Source organism: Symphalangus syndactylus, chromosome 2 (genome assembly GCF_028878055.3).
Source record: "Symphalangus syndactylus isolate Jambi chromosome 2, NHGRI_mSymSyn1-v2.1_pri, whole genome shotgun sequence".
Classification (NCBI taxonomy): Eukaryota; Metazoa; Chordata; class Mammalia; order Primates; family Hylobatidae; genus Symphalangus; species Symphalangus syndactylus.
In genome coordinates, this window is record NC_072424.2 from 127,745,934 (window position 1) to 127,767,398 (window position 21,465).

The 21,465-nt window shown below is 49.6% G+C and overlaps 2 protein-coding genes and 1 pseudogene across 2 annotated transcripts; all 3 read left to right on the top strand.

The window, feature by feature from the left end:
• Positions 1-2,609: 2,609 nt before the first annotated feature.
• On the top strand, positions 2,610-10,108 carry LOC129475216 (UL16-binding protein 1). Its single transcript, XM_055267327.2, has 5 exons — positions 2,610-2,818; positions 6,351-6,614; positions 6,828-7,103; positions 7,776-7,907; positions 9,136-10,108. The coding sequence occupies exons 1-4, from the start codon at positions 2,734-2,736 to the stop codon at positions 7,883-7,885; spliced, it is 735 nt and encodes a 244-aa protein (XP_055123302.2). The 5' UTR covers positions 2,610-2,733; the 3' UTR covers positions 7,886-7,907; positions 9,136-10,108.
• A 3,222-nt stretch (positions 10,109-13,330) lies between these two features.
• On the top strand, positions 13,331-16,279 carry LOC129462402 (uncharacterized; annotated as a pseudogene).
• Positions 14,176-14,847, top strand: LOC129475243 (transcription factor BTF3-like). Its single transcript, XM_055267404.2, has one exon. It carries the CDS (start codon positions 14,265-14,267, stop codon positions 14,778-14,780), a length of 516 nt encoding a protein of 171 aa, XP_055123379.1. The 5' UTR covers positions 14,176-14,264; the 3' UTR covers positions 14,781-14,847.
• Positions 16,280-21,465: the final 5,186 nt, after the last annotated feature.

A 21,465-nucleotide genomic window follows, 5' to 3' on the forward strand; every position in this document is an offset into this window, starting at 1 on the left:
CACAACTGCACACCAGCCCCTGCGACAGTGACAGACTCTTGTCTAAAAAAAAAAAAAAAAAGGCAAGATTCGTTTGGCCCTGGTGCACCCTAGGCTCAAGCAAACCAGCTGAAGTCCATCATTACGCTGTCCATCATTATGCTATGTTTTCTAGAAGATTCTATCCTGATGAAGCACCCCCAGACTGGTTGAAAACCAAGTTACTCTTCTTTGGAAAATCTTTGTGGTCACCCAGGTGAGCATTCAAATTTCCAAGTCTTGGCCAGTTTCAGTGGCTCACACCTGTAATCCCAGCACTTTGGTAGGCCAAGGCAGGTGGATCACCTGAGGCCAGGAGTTTAAGACCAGCCTGGCCAACATGGTGAGACCCTGTCTCTACTAAAATTGCAAAAATTAGTTGGGCACAGTGGCAGGCCCTGTAATCCTAGCTACTCGGGAGGCTGAGTTAAAAGAATCGCTTCAACCCAGGAGGAGGCGGTTGCACTGAACTGAGATCATCCCACTTCACTCCAGCCTGGGTGACAGAGTAAGACTCAGATTCAAGAAAAAAAAAAAAAAGGGCAAAAAAAATTACCAACTTGTGCCAGCCATGAGGTCTCCAACCTCGATGCTGCCACCTTCAGGCCTCTGGGGTTACAACCTCCGCTCCAGCTCCCCTCTGAACCTGTGCTTTTCCTCTGAGCCCCATTCACTCCCACAACTGTCTCATTCATTGACTGGTTCACTCAGCCTCCAACCACCCTTAAATCATTTCAGACTCACCAGCTGATGGAAAGAAAAATCACCGTCTGTGGGTCTGAAAAACGTGTCTGAGTCCTGATGATAGGTCTTGCTTTCATTTCCACCCCCTCACAGCACAGTCAGGGCCATGAAGAGGCCACGGCCTGGGCTCAGAGCTCCAGCTCTCCTCAGGGTAGGCCTGGCATTTGCTGACTTCAGGGAGGGCGGCAGGGCTCACAACTGAAATAGGAGATCTGCCCTGGGTCCTCAGCATGTGCAAGGACAGGGTTCCTTGTAGAATCTGCTCATTTCATCTGTGTGCATAGCATTTGTCAATTTCCACATGCGGACATCCATGCCCAGAAAGCTGAAGAACCTTGCACAGGAATATTCAGCCACCATATCAGCTGACTTCCATGTCTGAATGCATGATCTCTAGATCCCAGCCATTGCAACAACCTTTGGGCCACTTCCATGCCCATCCTGGGCAGGCCTGAGTCTAGTGGCCAGATGCCTGCAGCATGGGTGAGGCAGGAGGGCCCAGGTGTGCACACAGGCCCCTCCTCCTGTCACCTGGCTGTCCTGCTTGGGGGTCTCCTGCCAGCCTCCTTCTGCCTTCCTCCTGTTCCCCCAGGCACTGGCCCAGGTCACCCAGCCTCAGGAGTGGTGCTGCCAGGGCCTTCCCAGTGGCCTCCTCCCAGGACTAACCTGGGCTCCTGCCCCCAGCCCTGTACGTGGGAGGCTCTTCTCACACACAGATCCCCGGACCCACCAAGCTATTCCCCTCCCAAATCTGAGAACTGCCCAGTTGTCCTCCAGACCACCTTTCATGTGCCCCCTCCTGGACAGAGGCTCTAGTGCATCAGGACAGAAACTTTTGTCTCCTGTGTCCCTGCTCAGTCACAGAGATGGCTGCCATCCCATGTCCCTGTCCTGAAGCATAGTCAGGCCCTGGGCTTGGTCCAGGCCTCCTCCCCTTTCCCACAGCCTCAGGACCCTGGGGACTGATGGTCACCAGGTGAAGGTATCCCTACATGAAGACTGTGGAGTGGGAGATCTGTGCCTATTTTTCTCATTCAATGGGCGACAGGCTGAGTGGCTGGGGGCAGAGTGGGACTCAGGGGCTCTGCACAGTCCTCACCCCAGGCTAAGCCCTCCCTTGTGGCCAAGGGCCACTGGGCCCCCCACTTCCCTCTGGCTTCTGCCCACAGATCTAGATGGTTTCATGGTGGCTGAGACGAGGATGCACTCGGGTTGCCCCTTTGAGGATAGCTGCAGAGACCATCCAGGGACTGAGCCGAGGTGCGGATACAGCCTTGGATTTGGGTGGTGTTAGACACAGAAGGGTGTGTGGCAAAGTGAGCCCCACGCATGTATAGACCCCTCCTTCGGCTTCTGCTCTCCAGGGAAACACAATTGATCACATGATGATTGATCACGGTAGCCCTCTAGGGCTTTCTTCTTTTTTTCCAGAAGTCATGAAGGGATATAGAATATACTCAAAGACCACCTCATGCTTTTAGTGGAGAGGCAAAGAAGGTCCGCTCCGGACTGGGGAAGCGGCTGCGCCCTGGACGGAGAGGGGCGGGGACTCCGCGACTGCAGGCGGAGGGAGGGCGGGTGTCGCTGACGCAGGCGGTGACAGGGAGACACCGCCGCTACTGAGTATTCCTGGGCAAGTTTCTTCACCTTCCTGTGCATCAGTGTTTACATTGGGGTAATGATAAATGCTGTGTTGAAAAATTATGTGATGGGGCCATGGAAGGAATCGCGTCCTGGCCCGCTCGGGGCCCGCGCACGCCGCCACCAAGCCGCGGGGCGGGTTGGAGGGGAAAGTTTCGTCAGCCAGGCCGCTGTCAGATGACGCCCGGGGCGTCAGGGGGTGGAGCATTCCTAGGATCCCGCCCGGTGCGTACTACGCAATATACATAGCCCGCGTGGAAGCCCTGAAGCGATTCATCAGCCGGTCTCTACGTCCACTGCGCCTCCTGTCCCCGGAGCTCCAGGTCTACAATGGCAGCGGCCGCCAGCCCCGCGTTCCTTCTGTGCCTCCGGCTTCTGCACCTGCTGTCTGGCTGGTCCCGGGCAGGGCGGGCTGGTGAGTTCGGGGATGTAGCCTAAGCGGGGCGGGGGCCAAACCTGGGAGGCTGTGGACTGCAGCGGGTTTCAGAGGAGGGGAGGCTTCTGGAAGTACCGGCGCGATCTCCCCGAACATCGCGGTCTCCCCGAACATCGCGGTCCCCTCAACAACCCTGTTTCCCCGAATATCGCGGTCCCTCCTAACATCGCGGTCCCCCCGAACATCGCGGTCCCCCCGAACATCGCTGTCTCCCCGAACATCGCGATCTCCCCGAACATCGTGATCTCCCCAAACATGCCCAGCTGAAGGCTCTCAGTTCCCCTCCGTGGCTCCTTTCCGCCGGGTCCGCTTCCTGCGGCCGCTGCTAGCCCCGCAGTCCAGGGGGAGTGTCAAAGAAGGCTGAAAAGGAATTGCAGGAGGGTGGAGGGGCCAAAGGGCTACAGAAGGCAAGGTGGGGCAGGGATCCCTGGTGCAGACCCGCAGCCCCACTCGCGCTAGGGAAGGAGAAACCAGATCCCCGAACCCTAGCTGGGGTCAGGACAGGGGTGAAGGGGAGTTCCACAGGGACGCGATCACAGACTCCCCCATCAGACACAGCCCTGCTCTGCTCTGACCTGCTCTTCACCACACAAACCTTCCAGCACCCCCAGAGCTCCCTGCCCTGGAACTTCCCCCTACACTTTGCTGCAGACACTCACCTGCACCCAGAGGCTCAGCAGACACTTCCTACCCCTTCCCTCACCATTCACTTTCACCACCCAGGTCGCATCCTTTCACTCCCCATCTCAGCTTACCCCTGTCACCACACAGGCCTCCCTCACCTCCCCATCCATGAAGGAGCCCTTAGCACCTCCCCCACCAACTAGCATTTTCTTCCCTTTTGCCTGAGGACACACCCCAGCAAACACACCCCAGACTTTCCACAGAACTTAGTGCAGGGGGGATGGGAAATCCCATTTCCCTCAGGATGACCCTGGGAGCGCCCATGTGTAGAGGCGCCCACTTCTGCCCTTGGGTCCCAGACCCGCCTGTTCTTCCTGCTGGGGAGATAGGGTTATATAGAATAGTCGCTACGCAGACAGGAGTCAGCAAGCCCTTTCTAGAAAGAAAAGGCTGAAGGCACTTTGGTCCTTGCTGGCCATGAGTTCTCTGTGTATCAAGTCCTGTCCCTTTGCAGAGCAACAGCAGGCAATGGCAACCTGCAAATAAAAGGGAGACCAGATGTGGACACTGTCCTAGGTTGCTGACCCCAGATGCGGGCACATGCTGTGTCCTGGCAATTGCTGCCCCATCCCTTAGGGTGTCATCTCCAAATGGTGTAAGTTGAAGAGTCACAAGTGTGTCCTACCCTGCCTGCGGCTTCTGGGTGGTGTGGATGTGATGGATGTGAATGGAGGTTCTATGGTTCTGGGCCCACTGCCCCCCTCCTTTGCTGCTGGGTGGCATCATTTGTCCCTCAGGGTGATCAGGGACCCTCCCTGAAGCCTCAGGTGTGAGCTGAGGGTGAGGCGGTGCAGCCATGTGTTGTCCTGGGGATCGGGGCCAACTGCTTGTGCAGCTTCTTGGTTCCCTGTGGCCCTGCTCCTGCCCATCCCAGGAGACCCACCTGCGTCTCCTCACTGTGGGGCCTAACTTCCTAATGACCGGAAGGGTGAGGAGCACACCCTGTGATGGGCAGCTCTGAGGCCCTCCCATAGCCGGAGGCCCATCTCCACCAGGGCCCAAGAACACAACAGGAGCCACTTTTAAATGAGGAGATTTTGCTGCTGTGAGTGGCACAGCCTTGCTTCTGAGCACTAGGGGACCCTATTGTGATTCTGTGGTTGGCAATTGCCATGAAATCCACATAGCACCTTTTCCAACCACACATGCCTCTGGGATCTTAGGGAGTCCAGGGTCAAATAGCCATATTGGTAGGTCCAGTGTCACCCCTCATCACAGAGTGTGTATGGCTGCATCCCAGCTACAAGAGCAGAGTTGAGTAGTGACAGGGGAGGTCATACGACCAGCACAACCTATAATAGTTACTACATTAACTACAAACACTATCCATTCCTGGTACGAATCCAGGAAATGTGAAATTACCATCGAATGGGTCTATGAACCCAGCACATCCCTCTAAGCTGGACCTGACACAGGTGTCCATCCGTTACTTTGCCCTAAATGCACCTCATGAGTAATAGGGGAGCAAGTTAATTATTCAGGTCCCTGGGAGGAGGTTGGACCACACACTGTGTTCACTAGGAGTGTCTGGGTATTTGTTGTTTCATGGCGTACAGTTACCAGAGTGAATGCCCATCTGGCTCTGTGGGGGAGGCTGAAGGAGTCATTGCAGTTGCTGTGGGGTTGAAGGGGCTCACCAGGGCCTCTGGGCTCTCCTTCTAGCAATGGACTCTGGGTCTGAGATGTGGCTCAGTTCTCTGGGCAAAGGAGCTCAGTTATTTCCTAGGGTGACTCCTTTCAGTCTCCAGGTCATCCATCCTTGCATTTTGTCTTTGTTTGTTGTAATTATTTAAATCTAGCAGTATCGGGGTTGAGTTTCCATTTCTTTTGGATCCTTGACCCCTTTGTTCTATGAGCCATGGGCATACCTTTTTATGACTGAGGTCCCCCACTGGCATTGTGACTTCTTTAATTATTTACATCATTGCACCCTCCTTCCTGCTGAAAATTGACAGCCTCCAGTTGAGATCTCTTATTTCAGGATTTTCCATCCCCATTACTACTGGGAGCCCATTTCAGGAGCAGCATTTCCTACCCCCAACCCTGGCCTTCAGTAACAGGCATCCCTGGGCTTCTTGATAGACTGCTGCCTTCTCCCAGGGCCTTCTTTATATGCTGGGTATACAAGAGTCATGCAGGCATCCCATGAGCACAGAGGATGGACATTGTTTTGGATTTTCATACTGCAGCCACTCTGGCATGGGCCCTTCTCTGAGCCTTTTGATTCTTTCCCCTTCACCCTGACATAGAACTTCTGGGTTTCCAACTTCTTGCCCTGTGAACCATCCCTTTCCAAGGTTCCAGGAATGCATGCTCATAGCAGATGGGCGTCTTCACCGGGGCTTTGCCAACATGTTAAATCATGTGACCCATGACAATAATCACTTGCTTATCTAAACTGAATGCTGCCCTCACCCCACCCACTGTGCTGGAGCACCCCAGGGCAGCTCCCACACCCTCTTCCACCTCCTGCAGTCCACATGGGCTGCTGCTGAGGGTCCTCCTCATCCAGACCTTTTCCTGCCACAACAGGCCTGGCACCTCCATGACGAGGTCATATGCTGACCGATGTGGGCACAGGGCAGGTGGGACATGTCTGGAGGGGACATGTGGTTTCATGGCTGCAGGAACCTTCCCCTCCATGTACTCAAGCAAGGGAGACGCTCTAGTCATTAACTAGTTTTCATGACAGTCCTGGCTGGGGCACATCTTTCTCTGCCAGCCGAGCCCCTCAGAGGCCTTCACTTGCAGTCACCATAAGGGGGAGGAGGGGATTCAGGTTCCACTTCCCCTCACACCAACCCCCTCCTGTGTTTTTCTTCCACAGACACACACTGTCTTTGCTATGACTTCATCATCACTCCTAAGTTCAGACCTGAACCACAATGGTGTGAAGTTCAAGGCCTGGTGGATGAAAGGCCTTTTCTTCACTATGACTGTGTTAACCACAAGGCCAAAGCCTTTGCTTCTCTGGGGAAGAAAGTCAATGTCACAAAAACCTGGGAAGAACAGACTGAAACCTTAAGAGATGTGGTGGATTTCCTTAAAGGGCAACTGCTTGACATTCAAGTGGAGAATTTAATATCCATTGGTAAGTTTAAAATGGCCAAGGGAGCAGACAAGTCATAACTTAGAGTCATTTATTGATTTCATATAAAAAATAAATCAGAAGTTTATGTCACCCAAGAGGTTGAGGAGCATGGGCAGGATGCAGCAGAGACAGCAAGTCCAGGAGCCAGGAAAGGAAGAAGGGTGGGGCTCAGGATTTGTCAAGGTCAGAGCTGATCTCTTTCCAATGGGGCAGAGCCCCTCACCCTGCAGGCCAGGATGTCTTGTGAGCATGAAGCCCATGGACACGGCAGAGGATCTTGGCAGTTCCTCTCCAATGGACACAAGTTCCTCCTCTTTGACTCAAACAACAGAAAGTGGACAGTGCTTCATCCTGGAGCCAAGAAGATGAAAGAGAAGTGGGAGAAGAACAGGGAGGTGACTGTGTTCTTCCAGAAGGTTTCAATGGGGGATTGTAAGATGTGGCTTGAAGAATTTTTGACATACTGGGAACAAATGCTGGATCCAACAAGTAAGTGAGAGGGGGAAAAAAGGAAGCTGTCTTGAGTTCAGATCTTATCAGCCTGTTGTGTGAGTGTGTGTGAGTGTGTGTGTGTTTGTGTGTGTGTGTGAGTGTTTGCCTATGAACATGACCCCCTCATGGGGCGCTCCTCCTGGGGGTGCTGGCGTGCCTGTACTCTCTCATCCTCCTCTACCTTCTTCCTCCTGACTCCTCTTCCTCACTGCACCTGCTTCTGCTCCACCCACCGTGCATTTCTCACCAGCCTCGAATCTGTGGGTGTCATAGTGTTTCCACATCTTTTTCATTAGTGTTCCTTCCTCCTAGAATCACCTTTTCTTTCCTCTCCCCTCATCTGTTTCTGTAAATCTATCAAAATCACCTCCAATGCCAGGGCCTAAGACCCTCCCCTCTCTGGCCCTGGGACATCACCTCCTCTTTCTCCACGGCAGGAGGGTGGACTGTGCTGTCACCTTGCTTCCTTCAGCAGCTGTGTGAGCTCCCTGAGGACAGGGGACACTTCCTCTCCCTTCCTACCCCAGGATCTGTCCCGGAGGTTGCCCCACAGCAGAGGGGGACAAAAGGTCTGCCTTCCAGGATGATCTGGGGTGGCAGGAGCTAAGGAGGCATCCCCTAAGATTTGGGGCCTGGACCAGGGTTGTCATTCCTGTGTTTCCATTTCAGAACCACCCTCTCTGACCCCAGGCACAACCGAACCCAAAGCCATGGCCACCACTCTCAGTCCCTGGGGCCTTCTCATCATCTTCCTCTGCTTCATTCTAGCTGGCAGATGAGGAGAGTTGTTTAGAGTGACAGGTACTGTGGGCAATATTGGGAGGGGAGCAAGGGGTAGATGGGTGAGATGGGAGGATGTGGAAGGAGAATTCCCAGAGTCCCAGAGGCCAGGAACTTCTCATCCTGACATGAGACAGATGAATGAGACGTGGTGTCACCTGTTAGCAATGACCTGGGCAGCTCAACCTTGAGTTCTGATGGATTCTAACTGTCAGAGGCCAAAGGGAAAGGGAGGGACCCATACCAAGGCTCAAGGCCTGTTGAGCTTGAGAGGGCTTAACCAATTCAGGCCTGTTTCAGAGGAGGTTCCTATTCGGGAAGGGTAGTGGTGTGTGGCCTGCAGGCAGCAGGAACACAGGCATGGGCAATCTGCACAGTAGGAGAGGAGCAGCATGGCTGCTTCACCTAGGATGTCAAGGGAAAGGGCGTTCCTGGAGAAGGCTAAGAAGAGAGTGATCTGGGAGAATCCCAGGAGGAGGGGGCTGTGAGGGCCTTGGCCCACCCAATTCCAAAGGCTGCATTCCCAGAGAAAGCAGCTCGGGTCTCAGCAGTTAAATTGGATGGTGAAGATTAGAGTGTGTCCAGACTGAGGTTCAGGAAAAGGCCAGGCCCCTTGGACCCATGGGAGTCCTTGCTGGGCGCTGGGGCGATGCCCCTGCCATTCTGCCTCCTTCACACTCCAGATCCTGAGCCAGCTGATGGCCCTGCCTGGAGCAGAGTGGACTCAGGCAGGGGAGCTGAGCTGCTGCTGGAGTTCCATGCTCACCACTGAGCTTGGCCAGGAATGAATGGGGCGGGGCAGGGGCAGTCCCATTCAGAGCTATGGGTGCAGCTCCCAGGGTGAGGAGAGGCTGAGAGCAAAGGGGAAAGAAGGAGGTTTGCCTACAAGCCCACCCAAGGCCAGGGAACATGGATAGAAAGACCTCTCTTTGGACAGGGCTCCCCCAAGTCCTCTAGACCCTTCTATGAGAAGGGGGAGCAGGCCCTCAGTGAGGGTGCAGACCCCTCATTACCAGCCTCAGTTGTAAGCCCCTATGGGCTGTAACAGGACCTGGCCTGGCTCTGTGGTGTGGTGAAGGAGGGTGGAGGCTGGGACAGGCTACAGAGCCAAGAGTAGGGTTGGAGGGAAAAACCTGTTCCTTATTTGTGGGAGAGGTTCTGAAATGGGGAGGGCCTGGGAGGGATCACCCAGGAGAACAGACCCAGGTTTTTCTCAGCCACTTAAACCAATGCTTCATCTTTTCTCAAGGTGGAAGATGATATCAAGAAGCCCTTGTTAGCCTGGTCTGGATCCTGCTCTCCCTTCAGGGAGGCCGCCTGTCTACTCACCACTGTGCCTTTCTGGAAAGCAGGAGTTCAAGCCTTAGCAAGCCCACAGGCCCCAGCAGGTGATGAGGGCATTGTAGACTCAACATCTCATGCCACTCATTACCTTTGCTCATGGTCCCAGCAGCCATTTTTCTTAACACCTTCTGCCACTTTCTCTCGGTGCTAATGAATGGAATTCCTGCACACATTTTAACTGAACAAGAAATCCCAGCAAAAGGCATTTTCTTTCTACTTCTTTGATTGTGGAAAAGCAGACACTTCTCTGAAACATGATCTTATTCTTCCAAACGGTATCGCTAGTGAAATAGCATGCAGGACTTCAGACCTCAGGGATCCTTTCCATGCACTGACTAGGAATTGTGATAATCCTTTTTATTTTTATGGCTTTTTACAGTTTCTCATTCTGTCAACCATATTGAAGTCAAGTGGCATAATCATCACTGGCTGTAATCTCCAGCTCCTGGGTTCAAGTGATCCTCTAGACTCAGCCTCTAGAATAGCTGGGACTACAGGTGCATGACACCAGGCCTGGCAAATTGTTTTATTTTTAGGTAGAGATAGGGTCTTCCTATGTTGCCCAGGATGGTCTTCAAATCTTGGTCTCAAGCAATCCTACCACCTTGGCCTCCCAATGCTCTGGGATTACAGACATGAACCACAGTGCCTGTTGTAGAAATTTTTAATTATTTAATATGAAAATATTACATTCATGATTATTCATTTAGGTTCATGCACTATGAACCCAAACCCAGCTCAAAGAGATAAAATCTAGTCATTTAAGATAATCATAAGTTGTATGATGATAATTGTATAAAAATTTGTATGATGATAATTGTATAATAATTATACATGAAAGTGTCAAAACCCTAAAATTAAACACTGTATAATGGAATTATAGATGAGTTTCATCTTGTTCTTTATACCCTCACTTTTTTTTCCATTTTCAAGTGACATTTTTGTTTATCCTCAGGAAATCCTTGCTGTGAGCCTTCTCCTTCTGCACCCACCACCTCGTTTTCCACTGTCCTCCTCAGCCCTTCCTCTGGTCTGGGACTGTGGCTTCCTTGGCACCGAAGGCCCAAGAATTGCATTCAGCCTCGGGAGAGAGGAGGATGCAGGGCAGGTTGTGGAGGTGGTCTCCACATTGCAGAGGAACCTAACAGCTCGAGCACTCTATCTCAGACAGCTGCGCTTCTCCACCAGGTTAGCTACAACCAAGCCAACCTTGCCCTTTTCCTCGCTTTTTTTCTAATACTTCCGAACTTGTACTTGAAAATTTATATTCTTCCTCCTAACAGTTCTTTCTACTTCTTGTCTGCACAATATATCCTGATTTATTATGCCCAGAAAACACTGGACTCACCATGTCCGTGACAGCTACAAGGCCACAGCTACAAGTCTCCATTTGCTGAAGGGACACACAGGGCTTGGAGCCCTTCAAAAGCCCCTGCCCCAGAGAACTCTGTTTGGCCTGTCTGGGGACTCACTGGAAAAGCCCCATTCATTGGGTTTGTCATTGTTTGACCTGCTGAGGTCTCTTTCTAGGGAAAAGCCAGATCCTTAGAGCATTGGCTAAAAGCAATCATTACAACCGTACAACTCCACCGTTTGCATGTGGGGCAAACAAGAGGCTAGTGGGGGAAATTGAGAGAAAGATTTGGGGAATGAGATGTGCATAGGGGCTGGCATGTGCCCAGGAAGCACCTGAGAAGGCCACATCTCTGACCTTTGGCTGATCTGGAGGTTCTATGCAGGCAGGAAGTGGAGCTGCAGTGGTGACATCAGCTGCCTGCCTGAGTGTGGCAGGGGCAGGAGTGCACCACACACACAAAGCCCTCTGCCCTGGGGAGAGATTCGCTGGCTCAACGCATTGATGCAAACCTCTGTCCAACCTCACCTTACTGAGCAGAGACTTCAGGGTCCACCTGTGACAGGGAATACAGATGTTATAAGATCCATCCAGGAAAGTCACTAAACAAGCAGCAGCAACACGCCTTGAAGAGAGGGGACATCTGATTCCCAGAGCTGTCACATTGTATTCTTGTAAACGTTCAGTTTCATCTCAAAAAAATGCAAGATGTGCAAAGAACTAGGGAAGGATCCCCAGACACAAACAAGGAACCAGTCCCTGGAACTGTCCCCAAGGAAGCCCAGCCATTGGCCTTAGTGAGTTACTCAATGTCACTCTGAGGCGATGGCAGTCAAGGGGAGACTGTGCGGAGGAGGCTGTTCAGCTTCCTCATTTCCATGAAGACAGGACTCAGCAGAGGTGGTGCTAGAGACTGAATGTCTATGTGCGCCTCAACATAGTGCCTAATGTGTACTAGGAGAGGGAGGCTTTGATAGGTTATTAGGGTATGAGAGAAAAGCCTTCAAGAATGGGGCTGGCTGGCCAAGCGTGGTGGCTTATGCCTATAATCCCAGCACTTTGTGAGGCTGGGGGGGGGGGGACCACTTGAGGTCAGGAGTTCGAGACCAGCCTGGCCAACATGGTGAAATCCCATTTCTGCTAAAAATACAAAAATTAGCTGTGCATAGTGGCAAGTGCCTGTAATCCCACCTACTAGGGAGGCTGAAACAGGAGAATTGCTTGAACCTGGGAGACAGAGGTTGAAGTGAGCCAAGACTGCGCCATTGTACTCCAGCCTGGGCAACAAGAGTGAAACTTTGTCAAGAAAAGAAGGAAGGAAGGAAGGAAGGAGGGAAGGAATGAAGGAAGGAAGGTAGGAAGAAAGGAAGAAAAGGGAAGGAAGGAAGGAAGGTAAGAAGGAAAGAGAAGGAAAGGGAAGGAAGGAAGGTAAGAAGGAAAGAGAAGGAAAGGGAAGGAAAGGAAGGAAGGAAGAAGGAAGGAAAAAGGAAAAAGGAATGAAGGGAAAGAAAGAAAAAGAAAAGAAAACATGGAAGTAAATCTTTGTGACTCTGAGTTTGGCTAAGGCTGCTAAAGTAGTGTATGCTAAGGCAATATTGACAAAAGAAAAGTAGTTTCATTTGACTTATTCTAAAGGTAAAACTTTGCTTCAAAAAGAATGTCATTTAGGAAGTGAAAAGACAACTTACAGCATGGAAAACATATGTGCAAATTATATACCTGGTAAGGGACTTGTATCCCAAATATATAAAGCACTCTTTACAACTCAATATTGTAAAGAGAAATAATGCAATATAAATATGTGGAAAGGTTTTGAATGATCATTTCTCCAGAGAAGTATACATTGGTCACTAAGTCCATGAAAAGAGGCTGAACATCAACAGCCATGAGGGAAATGCAAATCACACCCACAAGGAGATGCCACCACGCACCTAGCAGGATGGCTGTCATCATAATCACAGTGAGGACATGGAGAGACTGGATCCTTCACCCCTGCCAGAGGCAGAACACAGGGAGATGGGGTCGGGGTGGAGTGTGGATGAGAGTGTGGCCTGTGGCACTGTGATGGTGAATATTAGGTGTCCAGTGCATTGGATAAGGGATGCCTAGATGGCTGGTAATGTACTCTTTCTGGGTGTGTCTGTCAGGGTGTTGCCAGAGGAGACTGACATTTGGGCCGGGGGACGGGGAGAGGAAGACTCCCAGCAGTGTGGGTGGGCACCATACCATGGGCTACCAGCCGGGCTAGAAGAGAGCAGGTGGGAGAGGGTGGGGTGACTCTGTTGGCGGAGCTCTCTGGCTTCTCTCTGCCTTCCCTGGGGGTCCTTGCTTCCTTCCTCCTTGAACTTCAGACTGCAGGTTGTTTGGCCTTCTCTCCTCCTGACAGGTGACAGCCTCCACCTGGGATCAATTATTTCAGATCATTACTCCTGGGAGCCATTTAGGGAACAGCATTTCCTACCCCCAACCCTGGCCTTTAGCAACAGGTATCCCTGAGCTTCTTGACAGTCTGCTGCCTTCTCCCAGGGCCTTCTTTATACGCTGGGTAAACAAGAGTCCTCCAGGCTTCCCATGAGCATAGAGGATGGGCATTGTTCTGGATTTTCACTCAGAGCCCTCTGGCGTGGGCACTTCTCTGAGCCTGTGATCCCTTCCTCTACGCCCTGCCTTAGAAGTTCTAGATTTTCTACTTCTCGCCCTGTGAACCATCCCTTTTCCAAGGTTTCAGGAATGCATCTCATAGCAGATGGGCAGCATTGCCAGGGGCTTTGCCAACGTGTTAAATCCTGTGACTATGACAATAATCTCTTTATTATACAAACTGGATTCTGTCCTCACCCCACCCACCGTGCTGGAGCATCCTAGGGCAGCCCCCACACCCTCTCCCACCTCCCGCAGTCCACAGGGGCTGCTGAGGAAGATCCTCCTCATCCAGGCCTTTTCCTGCCACAGCAGGCCTGGCTGCTGACATGACAAGGTCATGTGCTGACCCATGTGGGCAGAGCCCAGGTGGGATATGTCTTGGGAGGACACGTGCTTTCATGGCTGCAGGGACCTTCCTCACCTTGTACTCTAGCAAAGGAGATACTCTAGTCTTTAACTAGTTGACATGACAGTCCTGGCTGGGGCACATCTTGTTCTGCCAGCCCAGCCCCTCAGAGGTGTTTACTTGCAGTCACCATAAGGGGGAGGAGGGGTCTCAGGATCCACTTCCCCCCACACCAACCCCCTCCCGTGTTTTCCTTCCATACACACACACACTGCCTTTGCTATGACTTCATCATCACTCCTAAGTTCAGACCTTTACCACAGTGGTGTGCAGTTCAAGATCAGGTGGATAAAAGGGCTTTTCTTCACTATGACTGTGTTAGCCATAAGGCCAAAGCCTTTGCTTCTCTGGGGAAGAAAGTCAATGTCACAAAAGCCTGGGAAGAACAGACCGAAACACTAAGAGACATGGTGGATTTCCTCAAAGAGTAACTGCCTGACATTCAAGTGGAGAATTGAATACCCAGCAGTAAGTTTAAAATGGCTCAGGACAGGAGGGAGCAGACACTATAATAGCTTAGAAGCCTTTAATGTGTTCATGCAAAAAATAAATCAGGTAGGCATCCCAGCGTGTGTGTGCCTAATCTCAGCTGGTCCACCTGAGACAACCTGAACACCAACCCTAGTCTCCCATGCGGCCCCTTATCCACTCCGACAAGATGAAAGAAACAATCACGAACCTGGAAAATCTTGCCAAACTGCAGGCACAAGTGTGCGTTGGTGGGAAAGGACCTGCTCCCAGAAAGAAGAAGGTGGTTCATAGAACAGCCACAGCAGAAGATAAAAACTTTCAGTTCTCCTTGAAGAAGTTAGGGGTAACCAATATCTCTGGTATTGAAGAGGTGAATATGTTTACAAACCAAGGAACACTGATCCACTTTAACAACCCTGAAGTTCAGACATCTCTGGCAGGGAACACTTTCACCATTACAGGCCATGCTAAGACAAAGCAGCTGACAGAAATGCTACCCAGCATCTTAATCCAGCTTGGTGCAGACAGTCTGGCTAGTTTAAGGAGACTGGATGAAGCTCTGCCCAAACAATCTGTGGATGGAACAGCACCACTTGCAACTGGAGAGGATGATGATGATGAAGTTCCAGGTCTTATGGAGAATTTTGATGAGGCTTCCAAGAATGAGGCAAACTGAATTGAGTCAACTTCTGAAGATAAAACTTGAAGAAGTTACTAGGAACTGCTATTTTATATTATGACTGCTTTTTAAGAAATATTTGTTTACGGATGTGATAAAATCTAGGTCTCTAATACTTTTGAGCCCAAGCCCCTTGGACACAGAGCTCTTTTCAGTTTTTGCATTTACACAATTTATTCTTTGCAGCTAATTAGGCCAAAGAAGCCTGAGAATAAAGTTTGAAACAAAGGTTAATAATGTTCTTGGCCTAGTTAAAAAAATAAATTAATTAATTAAAAATAAACAAATAAATCAAGTTTATATCACTTAAGAGGTCAAGGAGGAAGGGGGGCAGACAGGAAGGGAAGCAGGGTGGGGCTCAGGGTTTGTCAAGATCAGAGCTGATCTCTTTCCAAAGGGGCAGAACCTCTCATCCTGCAGGCCAGGATGTCTTGCGAGCATGAAGCCCGTGGACACAGCAGAGGATCTTGGCAGTTCCTCTTCAATGGACAGAGGTTCCTCCTCTTTGACCCAACCAACAGAAAGTGGACAGCGCTTCATCCTGGAGCCAAGAAGATGAAAGAGAAGTGGGAGAAGAACAGGGATGTGACCATGTTCTTCCAGAAGGTTTCACTGGGAGACGGAAACTTGGCTTGAGGAATTCTTGATACACTGGGAAAAAATGCTGAAGAGAACAAGTAAGTGGGAAGAAAACAAAGGTAGCTGTCCTGAGTTCAGATATAATCAGTCCGGGGTGTGTGTGTGTGTGTGTGTGTGTTTGAGTGAGTGTGAATGGGACCCCCTCATGGGGGGCTCCTCCTGGGGGTGCCTGTGCTCTCCCATCCTCCTCTCTCTTCTCCCTCCTGGCTCCTCTTCCTCATTGCACTTGCTTCTGCTCCCCTCCTTGTGGGTTTCTCACCAGCCTTGAAACTGTGGGTGTCACTGGGTTTTCAGACCTGGAAAAGTGATCCAGGTTCTCCTTCACCATTTAAACCAACATTTGCATCCTTTCTGAAGGCTGAAGATGAAACCAAAAAGCCCCTGTGAGCACGGTCTCCATCAAACTTGCCCTTCTGTCTGGCCACCTGCCCACCACCTACTGTGTATGTCCAGAGGCCTCCAGCAGATCATGATGACACCATGGACCCAATAGCTCACTCACTGCCTTGATTCCTTTTGTCAACAATTTTACCACCGGTTATTCCTAACATCTTATGCTATTTTCTCTTGGTGCTACCTGATGGAATTTTTGCACTTAAAGTTCTGGCTGACTAAATAAGATATATCAACATTTTCTTTCTTCTGCTTTTGTTTAGAAAATCAGTTACTTCTTTGAATGATGACCCTGTTCTTCCAAATGATATTGTCAGTAAAACAATCATGTTAGACTTCAGGCCTCCAGGGATTCTTTCCATGTCCTGAGAGATAATTTGTTAAATATCTAATAAAAATTATATTAATGATTGTTTCCTTTAGTAACTTATTGCCCTGTACTGATATTTAAATAAAGAGTTCTATGTCCCAAAAACCTACTGAGTTTGGAATTTTATTGTATTACCCAGTAGGGAATTAATGTTATTTCATTTTTCCTCCATGATATGGAGTAATAAATGAGTGATTCTGCTAGATTTTGTATGGAAACAGAGAATCTACAAAACGTGGCTGAAAAAATCAGAGACAATACAAATACATGGAAAAATATTTCATGCTCATGGGTTGGAAGAATCAATATAGCTAAAATGGCCATACCCCCAAAAACAATTTATAGATGAAACATTATCCTTATCAATATCAGTGTCATTTTTCACAGAATTAGAAAAATCTAATATAAAAGTTATTTGGAATTAAAAAAGAGCCCAAATAGCCAAAACAATCATATGCAAAAAGAACAAAGCCAGAGACATCACATTGCCCGACTTCAAACTATAATATAAGGCTATGGTGATCAAAACAGAATGGTACTGGTACAAAAATAGACACTTAGATCAGTGGAACAGAATAGAGAGCTCAGAAGGAAACCTTCACACCTACAGCCATCTAACCTTCAACAAAATCAACAAAAATAAGCAATGGGTAAAGACTCCCTATTCAACAAATAGTGCTGGGATAACTGGGTAGTCATGTGCAGAGGAATGAAACTGAACCCTGTCTTTCACCTTATACGTAAAATATCTCAATATGGACTAAAGATTTAAATGTAAGTCTTAAAACTATAAAAATCCTGGAAGATAACCTAGGAAATACCACTCTGGACATAGGAACTGGCAGAGATTTAATGATGAAGACACCAAAAGCAACTGCAACCAAAACCAAAAATTGACAAATGGGGTTTCATTAAACTAAAGAACTTCTGCACAGCAAGAGAAACTAGCAACACAGTAAACAGCCTATAGAATAGGAGAAATATCTGCAAACTATGCATCTGACAAATGTCTAATATGCAGAATCTACAAGGAGTTTAAACAACTCAACAAGCAAGAACAAAAAACCCAATTAAAAAGTAAGCAAAGGCCTCTCTTTCTCCCTTCCTTCCCTCCTTCCTTCCCTCCCTCCCTCCCTCCCTCCCTCCCTCCCTCCCTTCCTTCCTTCCTTCCTTCCTTCCTTCCTTTCTTTCTTTCTTTCTTTTCCCTCTGTGGCCCAGGCTGGAATCTAGTCCGCTCACTGCAGACCCCATGCCTCAGGCTCCCGTGATTCTCCTGCCCCGGCCAGCGGCCTGCCTGGGATTGCCGGCGCGCGCCACCACAGCTGCCTGCTTTCTCTCCTTTGGCTGGAGGCGCGGTTTCGCCATGTTGGCCAGGCTGGTCTGCGGCTCATGACCCCGAGTGCTCTGCCCGCGTCGGCCTCCCGAGGTGCTGGGACTGCAGACGGAGTCTCGCTCACTCGGTGCTCGGTGTTGCCAGGGCTGGAGTGCGGTGGCGTGGTCTTGGCTCGCTGCAGCCTCCGCCTCCCAGCCGCCTGCCTTGGCCTCCCAGGGTGCTGGGATTGCAGCCCCTGCCCGACAGCCGCCCCGTCTGGGAGGTGGGGAGCGTCTCTGCCCGGCCGCCCCGTCTGGGAAGTGAGAAGCGCTTCTGCCCGGCCACCCATCGTCTGGGAAGTGAGGAGCGCCTCTGCCTGGCCACCCATCGTCTGGGAAGTGAGGAGCGCCTCTGCCCGGCCACCCATCGTCTGGGAAGTGAGGAGCGCCTCTGCCCGGCCGCCCCGTCTAGGAAGTGAGGAAGCGCCTCTGCCCGGCCACCCCGTCTGGGAAGTGAGGAGCGCCTCTGCCCGGCCACCCCGTCTGGGAAGTGAGGAGCGCCTCTGCCCGGCTGCCCCGTCTGGGATGTGGGGAGCGCCTCTGCCCGACCACCCCGTCTGGGAGGTCTACCACGGAGGCCAGAAGCAATGTGAGGGCTGGACGTGGTGGCTCACGCCTGTAGTCCCGGCGCTCTGGGAGGCTGAGGCAGGTTGATCACTTCAGGCTAGGAGTTTGAGACCAGCCTGGCCAACATGGCAAAACATATGAAAAATACAACAGACAAACCAACCAACCAACCCAGCGACAATAAAACAGGTCTACCCTGGAGTCATACTCTAATTTTTTCTATTTTCCTCCCTTTCTGATCCTTTATCCCACTTTCTTTTTCTTCCTCTTCCTTCTCCTTCTTCTTTGTCAAATAGAGGATTGAGTTATTATCATTGATCCATACAAAGTCCCTCTCTCATTCATTTTCTTTAATTCCCACTCCCCATTTCTATTCCCCGTCTTCCCATGTGCAACCTTCCTAATATGTTTGATATGCATCTTTTTGTTTGTATGTATTTTTAGAAAATGTTTATTGTTTTGTGTGCAAAAAAAATTAATAAAAAAATACAAAAATTAAAAAAAAATAAGCAAAGAACATGAACAGACGCTTTTCAAAAGAAGACCCGCAAGTGGCCGACAGACATGAAAAAATGCTCAGTATGAATCATCATCAGAGAAATGCAGATCAAAACCACAGTGAGCTACCATCTCATACCAGTCAAAACGGCAATTCTTTTTTTTTTTTTTATTTGAGACGGAGTCTGGTTGTCTCCCAGGCTGGAGTGCATTGGCGCAATCTTGGCTCACTGCAAGCTCCGCCTCCCGGGTTCACGCCATCCTCCTGCCTCAGCCTCCCGTGTAGCTGGGACTACAGGCGTCCGCCACCAGGCCCGGCTAATTTTTTGTATGTTTAGTAGAGACGGGGTTTCACCGTGTTAGCCAGGATGGTCTCGATCTCCTGACCTTGTGATCCGCCTGCCTCGGCCTCCCAAAGTACTGGGATTACAGGCGTGAGCCACCCCGCCCGGCCCAAAACAGCAATTCTTAAAAAGTCAAAAAAACCCGCAAATGTTGGAGAAGCTGAGGAGAAAAGCGAACACTTAGACCCTGTTGCTGGGAAAGCAAACTAGTCCAGCCACTATGGAAAGCAGTTTGGAGATTTCTCAAAGAAGGTAAAATAGAACTAGCATTCAACCCAGTAATCCTACTGCTGGGGATGTATCTAAAGGAAAATAATTTATTCAGTCACATAGACCCATATGTTCATTGCAATGCTATTCTCATGAGCAAGGACACAGAACCAATCTAAGTGCCCAGCAGCAGGGGACTGAATGAAGGAAATGTGGTACATATGCACCATGGAAATCCATGCAGCCACGAAAGACAACAAAATCAAGTCCTTTTCAGCAACATGGATGGAGCTGGAGGCCATTATCCTATAGGTGACTTAACAGAAGAACAGGCAAGTGCATTCCGCAGGTTCTCATTTATAAGAGGGGGGCTAAACATTAAATATACATGAATATAAAGATGGGAACCACAGACACTGGAGATCACTAGACAGGGGAGGGAGGAGGGGCGCGTGGGCTGAAGAACCACCCACTGGGTACCACGTTTACTGTCTGGGCGATGGGATCGTTGGGATCCCAAGCTGCAGCCTCTCACAATTGACCCATGTAACGACCCTGCACGTGTACTCTTTAATCTATAAAAAGAGTTGAAATTAAAAATGAATCAAGAAAATAAAATGACATGAGGCAAAAACAAAAAATGGGTTTAACTGACAGGGGTGAGAGAGAACTCTGCATTATCAACTCTAACTCTGCTCTAAAAAAATATACTCTAGTCATGTAAAATAAGTGTAAGGTATATGATCATAATCTTATAAAAATTACATATGATTATACCAAAACCCTAACATTAAACACTGTGTAATGGAATCATGGATAATTGCCACCTTGTTATTTATATCCTTCTTTTTTTGTCCCATTTTCAAGTGACATTTTTTGTTTATTCTCAGGAACTCATTGCTTCCAGGGGTCCCCTTCTGTACCGACCACCTTCTTTTCCAGTGTCAACCTGAGCCCTTCCTCTGGCCTGGGACTATGGCTTCCTTGGCACTGAAGGCACAAGAGCTGCATTCAGCCTCAGGAGAGAGGAGGATGCAGGGCAGGTTGTGGGGGTGGTCTCGGCATTGCAAACGAGTCTAACAGCGCCCAGTCTACATTGCAGACGGCTGCATTTTTCCACCACGTTAGCTACGAGCAAGCCAAACTCGCCCCTTTCTTGATTGGTTTTTGTCTCACTATTCCCAACTGCTTCTTGAAAATTCATATTCTTCCACCTAACATTTCTTTCTACTTCTTGTCTTCACAGTGTATACTGATTTATTGTGCCCAGAAAACACTGGTCCCACCATGTCTTAAGTTACCATCTAAAGTGTAGTGAATGAGTGGACAGGAAAGAGGTCCCTGCCCCAATCATTGCCTCTCATTTATTCACTCACAGGGTAAGTACAGCCTCAGCACCAACAATGGGCTGTGCTGTGGATGCTTCCCTGAGGAAAACAGACAAAATCCCTGCTCCAGTGGGAACAGCAGGTGAACGTAATGAGCAGGTCCACTGCTTCGGACGTAGGAAGGTGACAGATGATTCAGGGGGGCTGGGAACAAGGTTGTGAGGAGGAGACCACCGGGAGGGGAGCCCCCAGGTCCTCAGTAGCCTGAACAGGAAGGTCTCCAAAGAAGGTGACATGTGAATCCTGGCTTCAAGGGGGTGAGCATTCCCTCAGGAGGCAGAGCCGGCAAAATGGCCTTGAGTGATCCAGGGAAAATCCAGAAGGTGCCTCTGTAACATTTTCAAGACAACCCTAAAACAGAAGAAATACCCAAGAATGTATTTATTAAGTAATTAGGATGAAGAAATAAATATTTATGACCTAGCAATTTAATCACCATTTAAGAAAATATGTCACATGAATTGAAAAAGTAGTATATTTATTTCATTCTCTCTTTTTTTTTTTTTTTTTTGAGCTGGAAGGGCTGTGCGTGTTTTTTTTTGTTTGTTTTTTGAGCTGGAAGGGCTGGGTGTCCTTTTTTTTTTGAGCTGGAAGGGCTGGGTGTCTTTTTTTTTTGAGCTGGAAGGTCTGTGTGTTTTTTTTTGAGCTGGAAGGGCTGGGTGTCTTCTTTTTTTTTTGAGCTGGAAGGTCTGTGTGTTTTTTTTTGAGCTGGAAGGGCTGCCTGTCTTTTTTTTTTTTTTGAGCTGGAAGGGCTGCGTGTCTTTTTTTTTTTTTTGAGCTGGAAGGGCTGGGTGTCTTTTTTTTTTTGAGCTGGAAGGGCTGGGTGTCTTTTTTTTTTTAGCTGGAAGTGCTGGGTGTCTTTTTTTTTTCTTTTTTTTTTTTGAGCTGGAAGGGCTGGGTGT